Source organism: Vicugna pacos, chromosome 13 (assembly GCF_048564905.1).
Source record: "Vicugna pacos chromosome 13, VicPac4, whole genome shotgun sequence".
Taxonomy (NCBI): domain Eukaryota; kingdom Metazoa; phylum Chordata; class Mammalia; order Artiodactyla; family Camelidae; genus Vicugna; species Vicugna pacos.
The window spans coordinates 54876946-54890319 of record NC_132999.1 but is presented as its reverse complement, the minus strand read 5'-3'; the positions used below and the strand labels follow the sequence as shown (position 1 = coordinate 54890319).

Here is a 13374-nt window from a genome sequence, read left to right as displayed (position 1 = left end):
GCACGTACCTGGCCTAGGTAGAAGTCAGTCACCTCTAAGGTACAGGTGTCCCCAGTGTTCTCTGACTCACACAGGTGCACACAATTCACCCACATCTGTGCACGGGTACGTGTGCAAATATTGCTCATGTGTGAACATCTGTGCCCATTACGACTTCATTCTTGTTTCCACCGTTCACACACACACACGCACACACGAGCACACGCCCTCAGACTCTCATCCGTCTCCTCTGGGTGACCCAAATTGACAAAGCTAAAGGTCTCAGCTCCCTGAATCACAAGCTCTTGACTCTTCCTGCTCCTCCTCAAGCTCACCTGCAAAAACTCCTTCGGTTTCTGAGTAATAGTTCTTGCTTTGCCTCATCTATGAGCTGGGCTAAGGGTCCAGAAGAGACAGAAAGACCTCGCTCTTATTACTACCTGGGTACCATGGGTGTCCCCCATAGCAGGGATATGTAGAAGCGTGCTGGAAAGAGGGACTAATTCTTCACTAAACAATGTGATACCCTCTGTACTTCCCTGCAGATCCTGCGAGAGAGTTGGGTAAACAACAAGTGTTAAGCAAACATTTGCTGAATGACTGGCAAGGTAGTGAGAGAAAGAGCTTTGTGAAGAGATGGATAGATGGGTGGGTGGATGGATGAAAAGATGAATAGATAGAGGGCAGATGGACAAACTCATGAATGGATAAATGGATGGATGATGGATAAATGGGTGAATGGATAGATGGATAACTATATGGTTGGATGGATGGATGGGAAGAAGAGATGGATAGATGCATAGAAGGATGGATGGAGGAACTGATGAGTGAATAAATGGATGAATAGATGGATGGTTGGATAGATGGATGGATGGATGGTAGAAGAGATGGATAGACTGACAAAAAGGTGGATGGATGAACTGATGAATGAATAAATGGATGAACAGATGTATGGCTGAATGGATAGATGGATGGATGAATGAGTGGGTGGATAGATTTAGGGCAGATTGAAGAATAGGCAAAAATAACCTCAATTTCTAGGAGTTTCTCTCTTTTTTTTCCCCAGCTGCTGTTGATTATCTGGCCAAAAACGTGAGCCTCTCCACACAGCGTCGCATGAAGCTGGGGGAGCACTCGGCTGTGCTGGGACTCCTGCCTGTGGAAACTGGCCAGGCCTACTAGGGTCCCTGGGGCGACTTGCCCCAGCCCAAGTCCCAGCCTAACCCTTCTGATCCCTGAGCCTCCCAGCCTCGGTCCCTTCATTGCCCTAGGGTCCTAAGAGCCTGGGAAAGGAGCCCACTCCTTTCTCATGGCCAGCCCCCTGGAAACGAGCAGCCAGTCTACCATTCACCTGTGGTTAGGGACCTGGAGTGACCCCTTGGAGTCTTCCCCTTCGCTCTTGCCCCAGGAGGGTCTCTGGTCAGCCTGCAGTCTTTCCCCAGCCAAATCCTGTCATGGTCTCTGTGCCATCTCAGACACAGAAACCAAAGGTCACCCCAACTAGAGGGCCTTGGGCGCCCAAAGGAGGATGGTGTCTGGGATGAGGTCCTGGAGCCCTTTGTACCGAACTCTAGTGGGCCCCCAGGCCAGAGGTGGAGCTCACAGGGCCACTCTGGCTGAAGGGGCGGGGCGCCAGCCCTCCCGGGGGCATCTCCGGCTTGGGGCCAGAGCCACATCCCGTTCCTCCTCTGGGTGCTGGGACTTCAGCAGGGGGGGAACCCTAGCCCTGGAGTTTTCCCAGGGAATCAGCCAAGAATACTGAGGACTTCAGGACCTTCTCCACACACCTCTACTGGGTGGAGGGGGGAATCTAGCCCAGGCAGAGGGACTCGGAAGACCAGGATGAGGCTTAGCCAGGGGACGGGGCCGTATGGGTGGGACTTGTCAGCAATGGGTCAGCCCAGGATACCAGGTCCCAACCCAGTCACCCAGAAGCAGCTTTGGGCTCTTAGAGGGAAGCCCCAGTTTCAATCTTGCCCACCCACATAGGGCCTGGGGAGCCCACAGAACCCTTCGGTTTTCTCATTCACTGAATCAGATGCAGGGGCAGGGGATCAAGTCCTGAGGACACATGAGAGAAGAGGTAGGCTCGGAAGGGGGTTTTGTAACTGGGGTCCCTCTGCTTGTAGGCGGCAAACCTTTGGCTCTATGGCTCTGTGCCTTCAAGTCCACACCCCATGGAGCTTCGACTTCTCACAAAGCCTCCCTCGGAGACCCAGGCCCAACCCCTGCTTGCCCAACTCTCTAGGAATGGGGCCTCCATCTGCCCGGGAGTTCCTTTAAGCTGCTGGCATTGCAGAGAGCTTCCCTTGGAGCTCTGGAGGAGGGTTCTTGGATCATCAGGGACTACTTGCCTCACAGACAAGACCACTGGTTCCCCCTGGCATTTGTGGGGTGGAAGGCACGTCCCTATCCCACCCACAGCAGCATCTTTCAGTGTGGACACACTCTCAGCCGAAATGCCTCTGTCTTCTGATCCAGCACAGCTGGGCAGGGAGATGTGGCCAAACTTCGAGCCGTCACCTAAGGTTCTGGAGAAGTGGGCAAAGTCGCCTTCCTCAGCCACTCCAGTGGCTCCCCAAGCTCCCTTCTCTTTGCAAGCTGAGACCTTTGGGAAGTGGTTCAAGTCCCTGATTACGGCCTCCCTTGGAACTTTTCACCATCTTCACCTGTTTATCACAATTATATTCGTCTTCACCATCGCCATCATTATCATCTACACTTGGATCGTCTTGATCAAGTACTGCTGGGTAAAAGGCGCTTGAGACAGGAGACAGAGCACAGAATCCACGAAGACTGGACCAAATTGCTTGTCCCCACCTGGGCACCTGAGGCCACCTCTTTGCTCAACCCATGCCTCTTGCCCTCAGCTGACAAGACATTCCTAAAGGAAAGGGCTGCTGCTTTGGAAGTCGACCTGAGTTCCTCCCTACTGGGGAGCTGGGTTGGCAAGACACTAGGACACTTTCCTGCATGGAAATCACCCCTGTGACAAATGCTCACCTGCTTCTCGTCTTCAGACTCAGTAATATCAAGCCTGTCCTGGACTGTGACCAAGGTGGCTTGTATCTCTGGTCTAGAGGAACCTGTTATTAATTGGGGACAAACAGACTCTTTGATAGCAGCAGACACCCAGACATGTGTGGCCCATCGAGTTCAGCCAAGGTTTCAATGGGAACATTCACTGCAGGAGACTCTGGGTTCTTCAAACTCGGGACAAAAAGGAAGAGTGTACTGTCTCTTGGTGGCCCAGTCCATGCTTTTGAAGCTGTCACAGCCAGGAAGCAACTCTTCCTTAAAATCAACCACAATTTCTTCATTCACATTCCTTGAATGGTCAATCTTTCCCCCTGGAGGCCTGTCTCAGAAATGCACTGAAACAACTTACATGCTATGTTACCCAAGAGCAGGGATCTCAGGCAGGTGACATCAAAAGCAGCCCCACTCCCAGGAGGTAACATTCCACTGCCAAGACCGGTCCCAAACATCTGCCCCCTGTGGTGAAATGGGAATAAACCAAACGATTTCTCAGTACATTCAACTTCTCCGGAGTTCTCCCAGGCTACCATCTTGGTAGAAAACGGGACTTATTCCCTTAGGGGCCCCACCCTCCTCAGAAAGAGACCCTGACCCTGACAGGTTTTCCTAAAACCCAGTGTATTAGTGCATCTAGCCAACTCGGTCTATAAAATTCATTCCTGTGTTGGCAGCTTGCAACTTCACCAGAAAGGTGATGTTGCGTGAGAGTTACAAGGCCTCAGACTCTTGAGGGTTGACCACAGGCTGAGAAAGAAGGCCTGAATCCCTGTGGCTAGGCCGACCCAGAAGCACCCCCATCCATCCCTGTAAATAGAGTCCATAGCAAAACGAAAGATGTTTCCTCCAATTTATCACAAGTAGCTGTTGGTCCTGCCTATGGGGGGCCCCCTCTTCTGAGCTCATTGTACATTAGTTGGAAACGTGGTGATGTGCTGTCCGTTTATAGGAAGTTGACTTTTATATCTATATATAAATATATACACTAAAAAAAAGAAAGAAAACCCCCGCAGTGTGTGTCGTGCTAGTGCCAGGGACCATCTGTAGGGATATATCTGCATATCGTGTGTTTCAAATGATACATTCCAGTCTCTGTTGGGTTCTTTCATTTTTATTGCTTTGTTTTTCATTTGGTATTTCTCTCTTGCTGTGGAAAAAAAAAAAAGAAGTGATGTGTAAGAACCAAGGTCTGCTTTTATACTTTTATATTTTCCGTGATTTACATTTGCCGTTCTTTTGCCAGAGGAACATGAAGGAGCAGAGAGATCGGGGAATGAGAGAGAAGGAGAGAAGAATCAAGAGAGAGAGGTTGGTTTGCCCAGAAGACAAGGGAGAAGGTCAGATTTCCAATCTGGCTATGGCCTGAGAACCGGGCGGGTCCCAGACTTTGATCCCTCCACTGAAATCCAATGTTGTTTGAGGCGGAGCGGGTAAAGCATTCTGAGATTTGGATCCTGGAACTTGTGAAACTCCGTGGTTGCCCAGAAAAGACACGCTCTGGGGCCTCTCTCTGATGGTTGTTCTCATCAAGCTCCCGAGGGTGCCATTCGCTATGGGTGCATTTTGAGGTCAACGGATCTTCTCTCCTCCCCTCCTGCAGAGGCACCAAACCCAGGCCAGCGGGGGGCACTCCGGCCGCCATCTGGAAATGCTCAGAGACCTATGTGTATCCAGTGCTCTCTCTGTCAGCTCTCACAAGGCCCATCCTCTACCTGGAAACTATCTGCATAGCACTCTAGATCATTCCTTCTTCCTAGGAACTGCAACTTGGTTGCATCCGTGTTTGACTCACAGCCATTTTCCTCCATGTGGGAGTGTGTGTGTGTGCGTGCGTGAGAGCATGAGTGGGGTGTCCGCGTGGGCGAGTGGGCGCGAAGGAGTGTGTTTAAATATAATCGCACCATAATTTATTCAGCTATATGGAGTAGTAGACTAGAAAGAGAAACTGGCATTTGCTTTAACTACCTGCTTGTAAGCGCTTCCTCTGTAACTCAGGCGTAACTGTTACATATACATTAAAAAGAAATTAAAAGCATTTCCAAGATGCCATGTACTCAGTTGATTGCCATTGTGTGGCTGCCTTTAAAAAGGACTGAAGGGGCAGTCAAGAAGCCCTTTGACTTAATTTAGAGGGTCAGGGTAGGGACTGCATTTCTCTTGCTCCCCACCAGGTCCCCCAGGTCTAGGCAGCTGCTGGACGCAGAGTGGAAGATTCATTAGTATTTGATAAATGGATACTGTACTCAAGCATCTCTCCCGTGAGACCTCAGTTTTCTTCAACAGGACAAACTTTTCGTGTTGCTAGACTTAGAACCCTCTGTGGCCATCTCCCAGTGTATAGAATTTGGAAGGTAGGAGAGAGCTCAGAAGCTTCCATAGTGCCTTAGAAGTGGAGCCTGATACGGAGATTCTTGGACAGGTGAGTGACTGAGGGAGAGTTCTCAAGAGACAGCTGTAAGAGGGTGAAGGAAGCAAGCCAGGGCTGGGGAACGCGCCAAGCAGAGAGGAGGTTTTACCTGGAGTCTAGCCTCCACCTGACACTGCAGGGAGCTCAGGAGGGTGAGTTGTAGCATGGAGTTAGTCTCTCCTTAAGACCAGGGGACTTTTGTTTGCACAGTTCAATCATTCATTAGCTGCCAGGCTATCCCTGGGATGCGGGTGGATGGGTAAAGGTCATGTGTCCTCAAGGGCCTCCAGTCAAAGTGGCTCCTATGGGCTGAGGGCAGTTCTCCAAGAAAGATGCAGCAGCAACATTCATACCAGTTAGGGGACAGGTGATCTGGCCCAGTGAAAGGGCACCTGGGCAAGGACCAGCACCATCTATGCCATGTGTGTTCCCCTGGCTCTAAATGAGGGCACTTAATGTTGTTCCAGGGTGCTGGGTGCTGGGTGCTTTACTTGGATGATCTGAACACAAAGAGGGGCAAGTTGAAGGAGTTGTTGGGAGGAAGTGTATAAGAAGGATTAATAAGACGTACATGAAGGACCTGAGTCCATCCAGCCCAGCCAAGTTCTCTTCCCAGGGTCTGAGACCAGCTGGAAGGCTACCCAGCATCCTTCTTCACATAGAATCCCTGCAGTGTGATGAGCTCTGTACCAGCCTCATATGGAATCCAGGCAGCAATGTTAGATCCATGTCTCCCAACCACATTTCACCCCAGGTCTCTCTCCCTACCTGCCCACCACCCCAACAGAGCCATTGTCTTTCGGTAAGTCAGGAAGATACAGGGGAGAGTCAAGAACTAGTCAAGTTCTACTCTTAGCTCTGCATATGACTTGCTGTGGGTCCTGAGACAATTTTCTTCCCCCTCTCAGACCCTATTTCTATATATTTTTAAAAAGCTGGCTAGATGATATCTAAAGATCTTGCAGGTTACCGTGACAATGGGCTGAGTCAAAGGCTGGTCTTGAAGCAACCCAGAGAGTGTACAGGTGGCTTGGAGCTATCCATCATCAGTGCTGGGAAAGCAACACAAAGTGCTGGATGCTGAGTGTATGTTGCCAAGTTGCTCCAGATACAGACCTCTGGAGACCCCTAGAGAGCTCTCTGACCCCCTTTTAGAGAGCTTTCCTAGGGGTCCCACCCAACAACCTTTATTTATACCCCAAGGAAAGCTGAGAAACATAGTCCCCTGCCCAGGTACACTATTACCCAGAATAAAATCAGGTTTCTGTGCCAAGGGGAAAAGGGAAGAATGGATATTGGCTCAACAAGTGTATCAATCAGCTCCTGCCACAGCAATGCTGCGTAACATAACAGTCTCTGTTCCTGGTCTCATTGCTCAGATACACCTAATGGTGGATGAGTTTCACAGCCTTTCCTTGGAAAAACTTACTAGCGAAGGAAAGAGGCTTCTGAGACAGGAGATAAATGGAGCCACTAAGATGGGGGAGGGAAACACAGAACAGAGACTGGGCTTCTGAGTATAATCCTGTCTGTTGCAAAGTTAAGTGTAGAATGTCTAGTAGTCCCCAGAATACAGCTTCCAGAACTCCATCCCCTCCATTCCTCAGGCTTCCATTTACTTACTCTGAGCAGAAATCACTCCTGCTCCCGATCATGTAAACAGCTGTGGCAAGGAGCAGGGACTCACTTCCCAGAAGCACCAGGGAGAATATGTTCAGTGCCCCCGTCACCTGTGCTCTCTACCCTGGGAAAAATCAACTGTGCTTTCTGAGGTAAAGCCCTGCCCCTCGTCTCAAGTGCCCTCTGTGTGACTGGAGACAAGCCATTTTTCCCCATCCTTCAAATGGAGATAAAGTCTGTCCCACTATATCGGGTTGGAAGGCAATAACTAGCAACCCCAAATCTCGGCAGCTTAAAACACCAAGGGTTTACCTTTTTTCTCATTCATATTCATGTTTAATATTAATCATAGTCAGCCTGGTAGAGAATAGGCATTGTCCTGAGTGTTTCTGGTTGCTGGTTCCAGAAAGAAAGAGAGACATGGTGAATCATGCACTGTCTTCCAAAGCTTCCACCCAAGTGACATTGGACACTTCAGCTCACCCTTCATTGGCCAAAGCAAGTCATGTTGCCACAGTGAACTTGAACCAGAGCAGGGAAGTGTAATCCACCCTGTACCTGAGAGGTGGGAGGCAAAAGTACTGGGAACAACCCTTAGGACCACCACACTCACCTGCTGCAGAGAACTTCCATGAGGATCAAAAGAGGCTAAAGATGAGAAAGTGAAAGCAAATGTTTCCTGAAGCACTTGCTCTGCGCTCTTCTCCTGGAGGTAGGTTGGGGCAGGGAGCAGCACTAAAAGAACAGACACAGGTAGTCTCTGCTCTGTGGGAAGGGGAACACCATCTACCAGGCTCCTGTGATGGGCCCAGGCACGCGCTTTTTGTCATATCATCAGCATAACAACCTATGAGGTGGGAATCTTACCCTTAATGTTTGGGGAAGAAATCAAGGCAATCAAGGGTCATAAATTTAAGGTCACTTGCCCAAGCTCACACTGCTGGTTAGTGGAAGAGACTTAGCTCTCCAAAAGAAGGCTTCCATGTCACATTTTTAAATTAATTTAAAATTAAGGTGCCAGAGAAATAGAACAGGGGTCTTGTCTGAGGGTGGATTCCCAGGGTCTCTACCCCATAGAAACCAGGCAGGGCTGCCTTCCACAGTCTGGCTCAAATGGAGAGTCCATTCAAGGTCAGAGAGCCCTGCAGGTCACGCCCTCATCTGGTGGTGAGGTACCACCCAGACAGCCCATGGATCTCAGCAGTGCAGTGGCCCGTCCCAGTATTCACACCACATTCATTCTCTGAAGACATGGGCATATTGGCTAGAAATATAAGCTTTAGCGAGAATAGGATGCTAACATCTATGGAGTCTACTATGTGCCAGCTGGCCCTTATTTATTGTTTCAGCTAACCCTCTCAACACCCAGATGAAATAGGCAATGTGAGCCCCTCTATTTGGATGAGGAAATGGATCCAGGGAAGTGAAGTAACTGGCTTAACGCCTCTCAACCAGGAATGGGAGGAGTGGAGATTCAAACCCAGACCTGGCTGGTCCCAGGGCCCTGTCCATCATAGCAGACTGCCTTCCCAAAATGGAAGTAGGACACTACATGAACTAGAAAGGCCATGCTTCTTGAAAAGAAGCATATCAGCCAGCCATTGCCACAATGCTGCTGCATGATGTCACCTCAAAATCCAGTAGCTTATAACAAGCATTAATTCTCACCTTCACAGACTGACCATGGTTTGGCTAATTTAGGCTTGGATGTTGCGGTAGGCAGAACTCTATGATGTCCACTAAGATTCCTGCCTCTTGGTGAGCATGCCCTATATAGCCCCCTGCCCTTGAGTGTGGACAGGATCTGTGAAGATGTTGGGGTGGTCTTGACATTGTTATGTTATCTGGCAATGGTGATGGGACACTCACTTTGTGATTATATTACATCACATAAGACTTCATCACAGCAGATTAGAGTGAGATTCTTCTGCCTTTAAATAAGTGAGCTGCTATGTTATGAAAGGACCATTGCTAGGATGTGAGGTCACCCTCTAGGAGCTAAGAGTGACCCTTGACTGACAGCCAGAAAGAAAGTGGGGACTTCAGTCCTACACAAGGAAATGAATTCTGCCAACATCCTGAATGGGCTTAGAAATAGATTCTTCCCCATCCAGCCTTCACATGAGATCACAGCCCCTGCCAACTTCTCGATTTCAGCCTGGCGAGATCTTGAGCAGAGGATCCAGCTATGCTATGCCCAGACTTCCCACCTACAAAAACCATGAGATAATAAATGAGTTGTCATAAGCCACTAAGTTTGTAGTAATCTTTTCCACAGAAAAACAACACAGATGGGCAGCTGGGCTTCAGGCTGTAAGTCTGACAATGTTTGTTTTGGGAAGCCCATGAAGAAGACAGATACGGGGCCATGATTACAGAGCATCAGCATTGAAGGGGTCTCATTTCAAGCCGCACTTCAAGCTTCTCTTGTGAGATCTACTAACAACCCATTGGCCATGACAAGTTTTATGGGCAAGCCAAAACTCAAGGGTTGGGGAAGTCCATTCCACCCATCTTGAGGCATGGAAAAAGTATGGATGTTGAATTTCACTACAGAGGAGTTAAGAATTGGGACCCATTATACAAGAAATTTAGCAAAAACATCACTTGTCTGGTTCTACCTCCTCCACGTTCATCGGTACACAGCTGACCAATAAATGGTTACCTCCGTGATGCATTTGAAGTCCATGAAGTCCCTGCTCTCAGCCCTGCAAATTTATCTCTTGAAGAAAGCCTTCAAGAGAGGAAAGTGGGATCTAGGAAAAATCAGGGTGAGGATTAGGGTATCCGTATGAGGTCTGTGGGTTATTAAAGCAGCTTTGGATAAAATTGGCATTGGCAGGAGCATTCCTAGACAAAAGGACTTAGGAAGGTATTGGGGTAGGGATGGCTGGATTCCTTGATTCTTTGGGCTGGATCACACCTGCCTGACCCTATAGAACTCTCTCCTTTTGTGAAGCCATGCTTGAGGCCAGCCCTTGAGCTGCCCATGCCATTAGGATGAGCATTTCCTCTGTGCCAGGGACTTTATATACACAATTTTTATACATTTTTAAAAGGGTAAACTCTGAAGTCAGACACCCTGTGTTCCAGTCCTAACACAACTGGCTAATCTTGGGCAAGTAGTCCAAACTTACAATTTATAGAACTGGCATAATGATGTTTCCAATCTCCAAGGTAGTTATGAAGATTAAATGGGGCAGAATAAAGAAATGCATTTAAATTTCTTTAGCCCTATATTTCACAAACTCATGTGACCATAGGATCTTTTATTGTAAGGATGCTTATTAAAATTAAGGAGAGGTTCCTGGAGCTTCCTAGCGTCAATGGAAATTGGGAAACCTGATGAGTCATCCAAATATCAATGTCAATGAGAAATAAGAAACTTGCTAAAGGAAGGTTCTCTCTGGCATCTTCCTAAATAGGACAATGTGATATAATATATAACATTTCAAGAATAAACTCTTAAAATGTATAGAGGTGTGTTGTGAGTTTTGTGAGTGATTATTTCTCATAAAGATCATCAATATGGGTTAATAGTAACTCAGTCAAAGTAACCTTGGTGGCAGATGAAGAGGAGTGAGAGCGGGATGTGATCCAGACATTGTGTTCCCTGACGTCACTTGATCCAAGGCATTTTGGAATACCTGGCAAGGCAGGGTAAAAACTACATTTAACATTTCTTTTCTCCAACTGAGGTTTTGATAAATATTAAATGGCAAACAGACCCTAGAGAAATTTTAAAGTATAATTTTATAAATACATAAACAGGTTTCCTACAGACAGCGTGGTCAGAGTCTGACAACCTCTTTTTTTAAGGGCTATTTTTAAACCTTTTACATTTGATGTAATGATTGATGTAGATGGATTTAGGTCTACCATTTTATTATTTTTCTGTTTGTAACCTTATTTGTTTCTCTTTTCCTTTTTTCCCCACCTTATTTTAGATTTTTAATACTATATTTTAGTATTTCATTTTAGTTTATCTCTTGGCTTTTTGGGTCTAGATCTTTATATTATTTTTCAGCGATTGGTCTATGGATTATAAAATACATAACTGACTGTTTTACAGACTGCTTAACATTGACATTTTACAACTTCAAATAAAACATACAACCTACAGCCCTTGAATTTAGAGTGGTGTGTATTACATGTACACACATTGAATCTTCCCAGGTAATGTTACATTTTTTAAACAAGCAAATATTTTAAAGAACTTAAGAGGAGAAAATGGTCTATTATATTTACTCAAATATCTACCATATCTGTGGCTCTCCCTTTATTCCTGAAGTTCCAAGTTTCCCTCTGGAGTTGATTCCCTTCAGCCAGGACTTTCTTTAATCTTTCTTTTACAGCATATCTGCTGGATAAAAATTCTCTTAGTTTTTCTTCTTCTAAGAGTATCTTCAATTTGTCTTCATATCTGAAGGATGTTTTTGCTAGGTATAAAATTCTGGGTTGATGGCTATTTTTTTCTGAAAAGATGTTGTCCAAATGTCTTCTGAGCTCTATGGTTTCTGGTGAAACATTACAGTTCCTCGAACTGTTGTTCCCTTTTATGTAACATATAGCTTTTCTCTGACTGCTTTAAAGAATTTTATTTATCTTTGATTAATTGAAGTCTGATTAGGTTGTTTTGGGGGCTGGTTTTCTTTGGGGCCCACTAACCTCTTGAATCTGTAAATGTATGATTTTTCACTGAAGTCTGGGGAATTTTCAACCTTTGGTTTGTTTGTTTGTTTAATATATTTCCTGTATCTACCTCTTATTTCTCTTATTCAGGGATTCCAGTGATAGAAACATTAGATTTTTTTCTTATTGTCCCACAGGTCTCTGAGGTGCCCTTCTTTTTTTTTTTCAAACTTTTTTCTCTGCTCTTTGGATTAGATGATTTCTATTGATCTGTTCTCCACTTCAATGACTATTTTCTCTATTAACTTTATTCCACCATTAAACTCATCCAATGATTCTTTTTTTAATTTTCTGATATTGTCGGTTTCAATTGTAAAACTTCCATTTGGTTCTTTTTTGTAGTTTCTATTTCCCTCCTAAGAATTTCTGTCTTTCCCTTTATTTCAAGAATGTTCACCTTAACCTCAGAGGGTATGATTATAAATATAAATGAAGTCTTCAGTAATTCCAATATCTGGATCATCTCAATGTTAACATTTGTTGATTGTCTTATCTTTTGAGAATTGGTTTAGTAGAGTTTTCTGGCTCTTGATATGTCAAGTAATTTTAGACTTTTTGAATATCATATTGTGAGTCTCTGGATCCTGTTAAAATCCTCTGGAAAATGGGATCCCATGGCCAGAAAGACAAGGTTTTAGATCTGGCCACCTGCAGGTAAATGGGGTCCATGTGACCACTGGTCCATAAATTCCCTGCCCACTGACCTCAAGCTTCTGTGCCTTGTTGGACTCCCAGTTCCACAGGCAGTTTTAATGCTTGGAGCTGCCTAACATCACCCAAAGAAGCTGCTAAGTGTAGTTTTTCTTAAATGATACTTTTTAAATGAAGGGGTGGTGGTTCACGTTGCTTTTTAAAAATTGAAGCATAGTTGATTTAAAATTTTGTATAAGTTTTAGGTGTAAACATAGTGACCCAATACTTTTATATATTATACTAATGACACATTTTATAGGTGCTAGACACTGCATTCTGTATATACCATCACCCTTTATTCTCAAGATGGCCCATTTTATGATAAGAAATTAGGGTCCTGCTCCAGGTTTCACCCCTAGGAAGTGGTAGAGCAGATTCAAAGCCCAGACCCAATGACCCCAGAGGCTGCTCTTAACCCCTGGGTTTACCACCCCAAACTCACGGACTCTTGATAAAGCAGTGGACTATCCAGCAAGGAAGTGGATTCCAGCTGTTTGAACTTTCAAAATAAAAGGGAAGACTTTTTTTTTTTCTCTGTAAGAGAACCAGGATCCAAGTGGGAATTTGCAGCCAAATCTAGGAGTGGTTGACAAAAAAAAAAATATGATTGTTGTATCTGGCTGAACTGAATAAGGGCCTGTGTGTCTCATCTCTTTAAACAGCTGAAAACAGTTCATCTCAAAGAATCGTTTTCCTGAAATGAAGACACAAGATTTTAAAATAGTAAAACCCTGGGACTTCTCCCACGCTCTTCACAACCTGAGGTCCCTTTACCTGGTTCCTTTATTCAGAGGGTAGTTTTTCTCTCTGCTCTGAGGCATCCACTTGCCACCACTGCCCTCGTGGTCGTGTAGTTCCTCCGCAGGGGTTGGCCTGGGGGCGAGAACACTGTGACGTGAGGGGTGTGGTCCGTAAGATCACCCTCACTTTTGCCACTCACTTCTTTC

At 46.0% G+C, this 13374-nt stretch overlaps 1 protein-coding gene and 1 long non-coding RNA gene across 5 annotated transcripts in view; both read left to right on the top strand.

Moving 5' to 3' along the window:
- The window catches only part of PAX7 (paired box 7), a 97303-nt gene extending 96028 nt beyond the window's left edge, over positions 1 to 1275 (top strand). For 2 of the 3 annotated variants that reach the window (XM_006196707.3, XM_072975843.1), the window contains one exon: positions 1046 to 1161. In XM_006196707.3, the coding sequence (XP_006196769.1) occupies positions 1046 to 1161 (116 nt within the window). Of the gene's footprint in view, positions 1 to 1045 lie in introns of all 3 variants that reach the window. The other variant, XM_006196706.3, reaches the window with a different exon arrangement.
- A 4111-nt stretch (positions 1276 to 5386) lies between these two features.
- LOC140700967 (uncharacterized) lies at positions 5387 to 9293 on the top strand. Of its 2 annotated transcripts, none has more exons than XR_012079732.1 (3): positions 5387 to 5434; positions 7449 to 7754; positions 9200 to 9293. It is a non-coding gene; the product is annotated as an uncharacterized lncRNA (long non-coding RNA). The 2 variants fall into 2 exon arrangements; XR_012079733.1 differs by lacking the exon at positions 5387 to 5434 and adding an exon at positions 5508 to 5574.
- The last annotated feature ends 4081 nt before the right edge of the window (positions 9294 to 13374 follow it).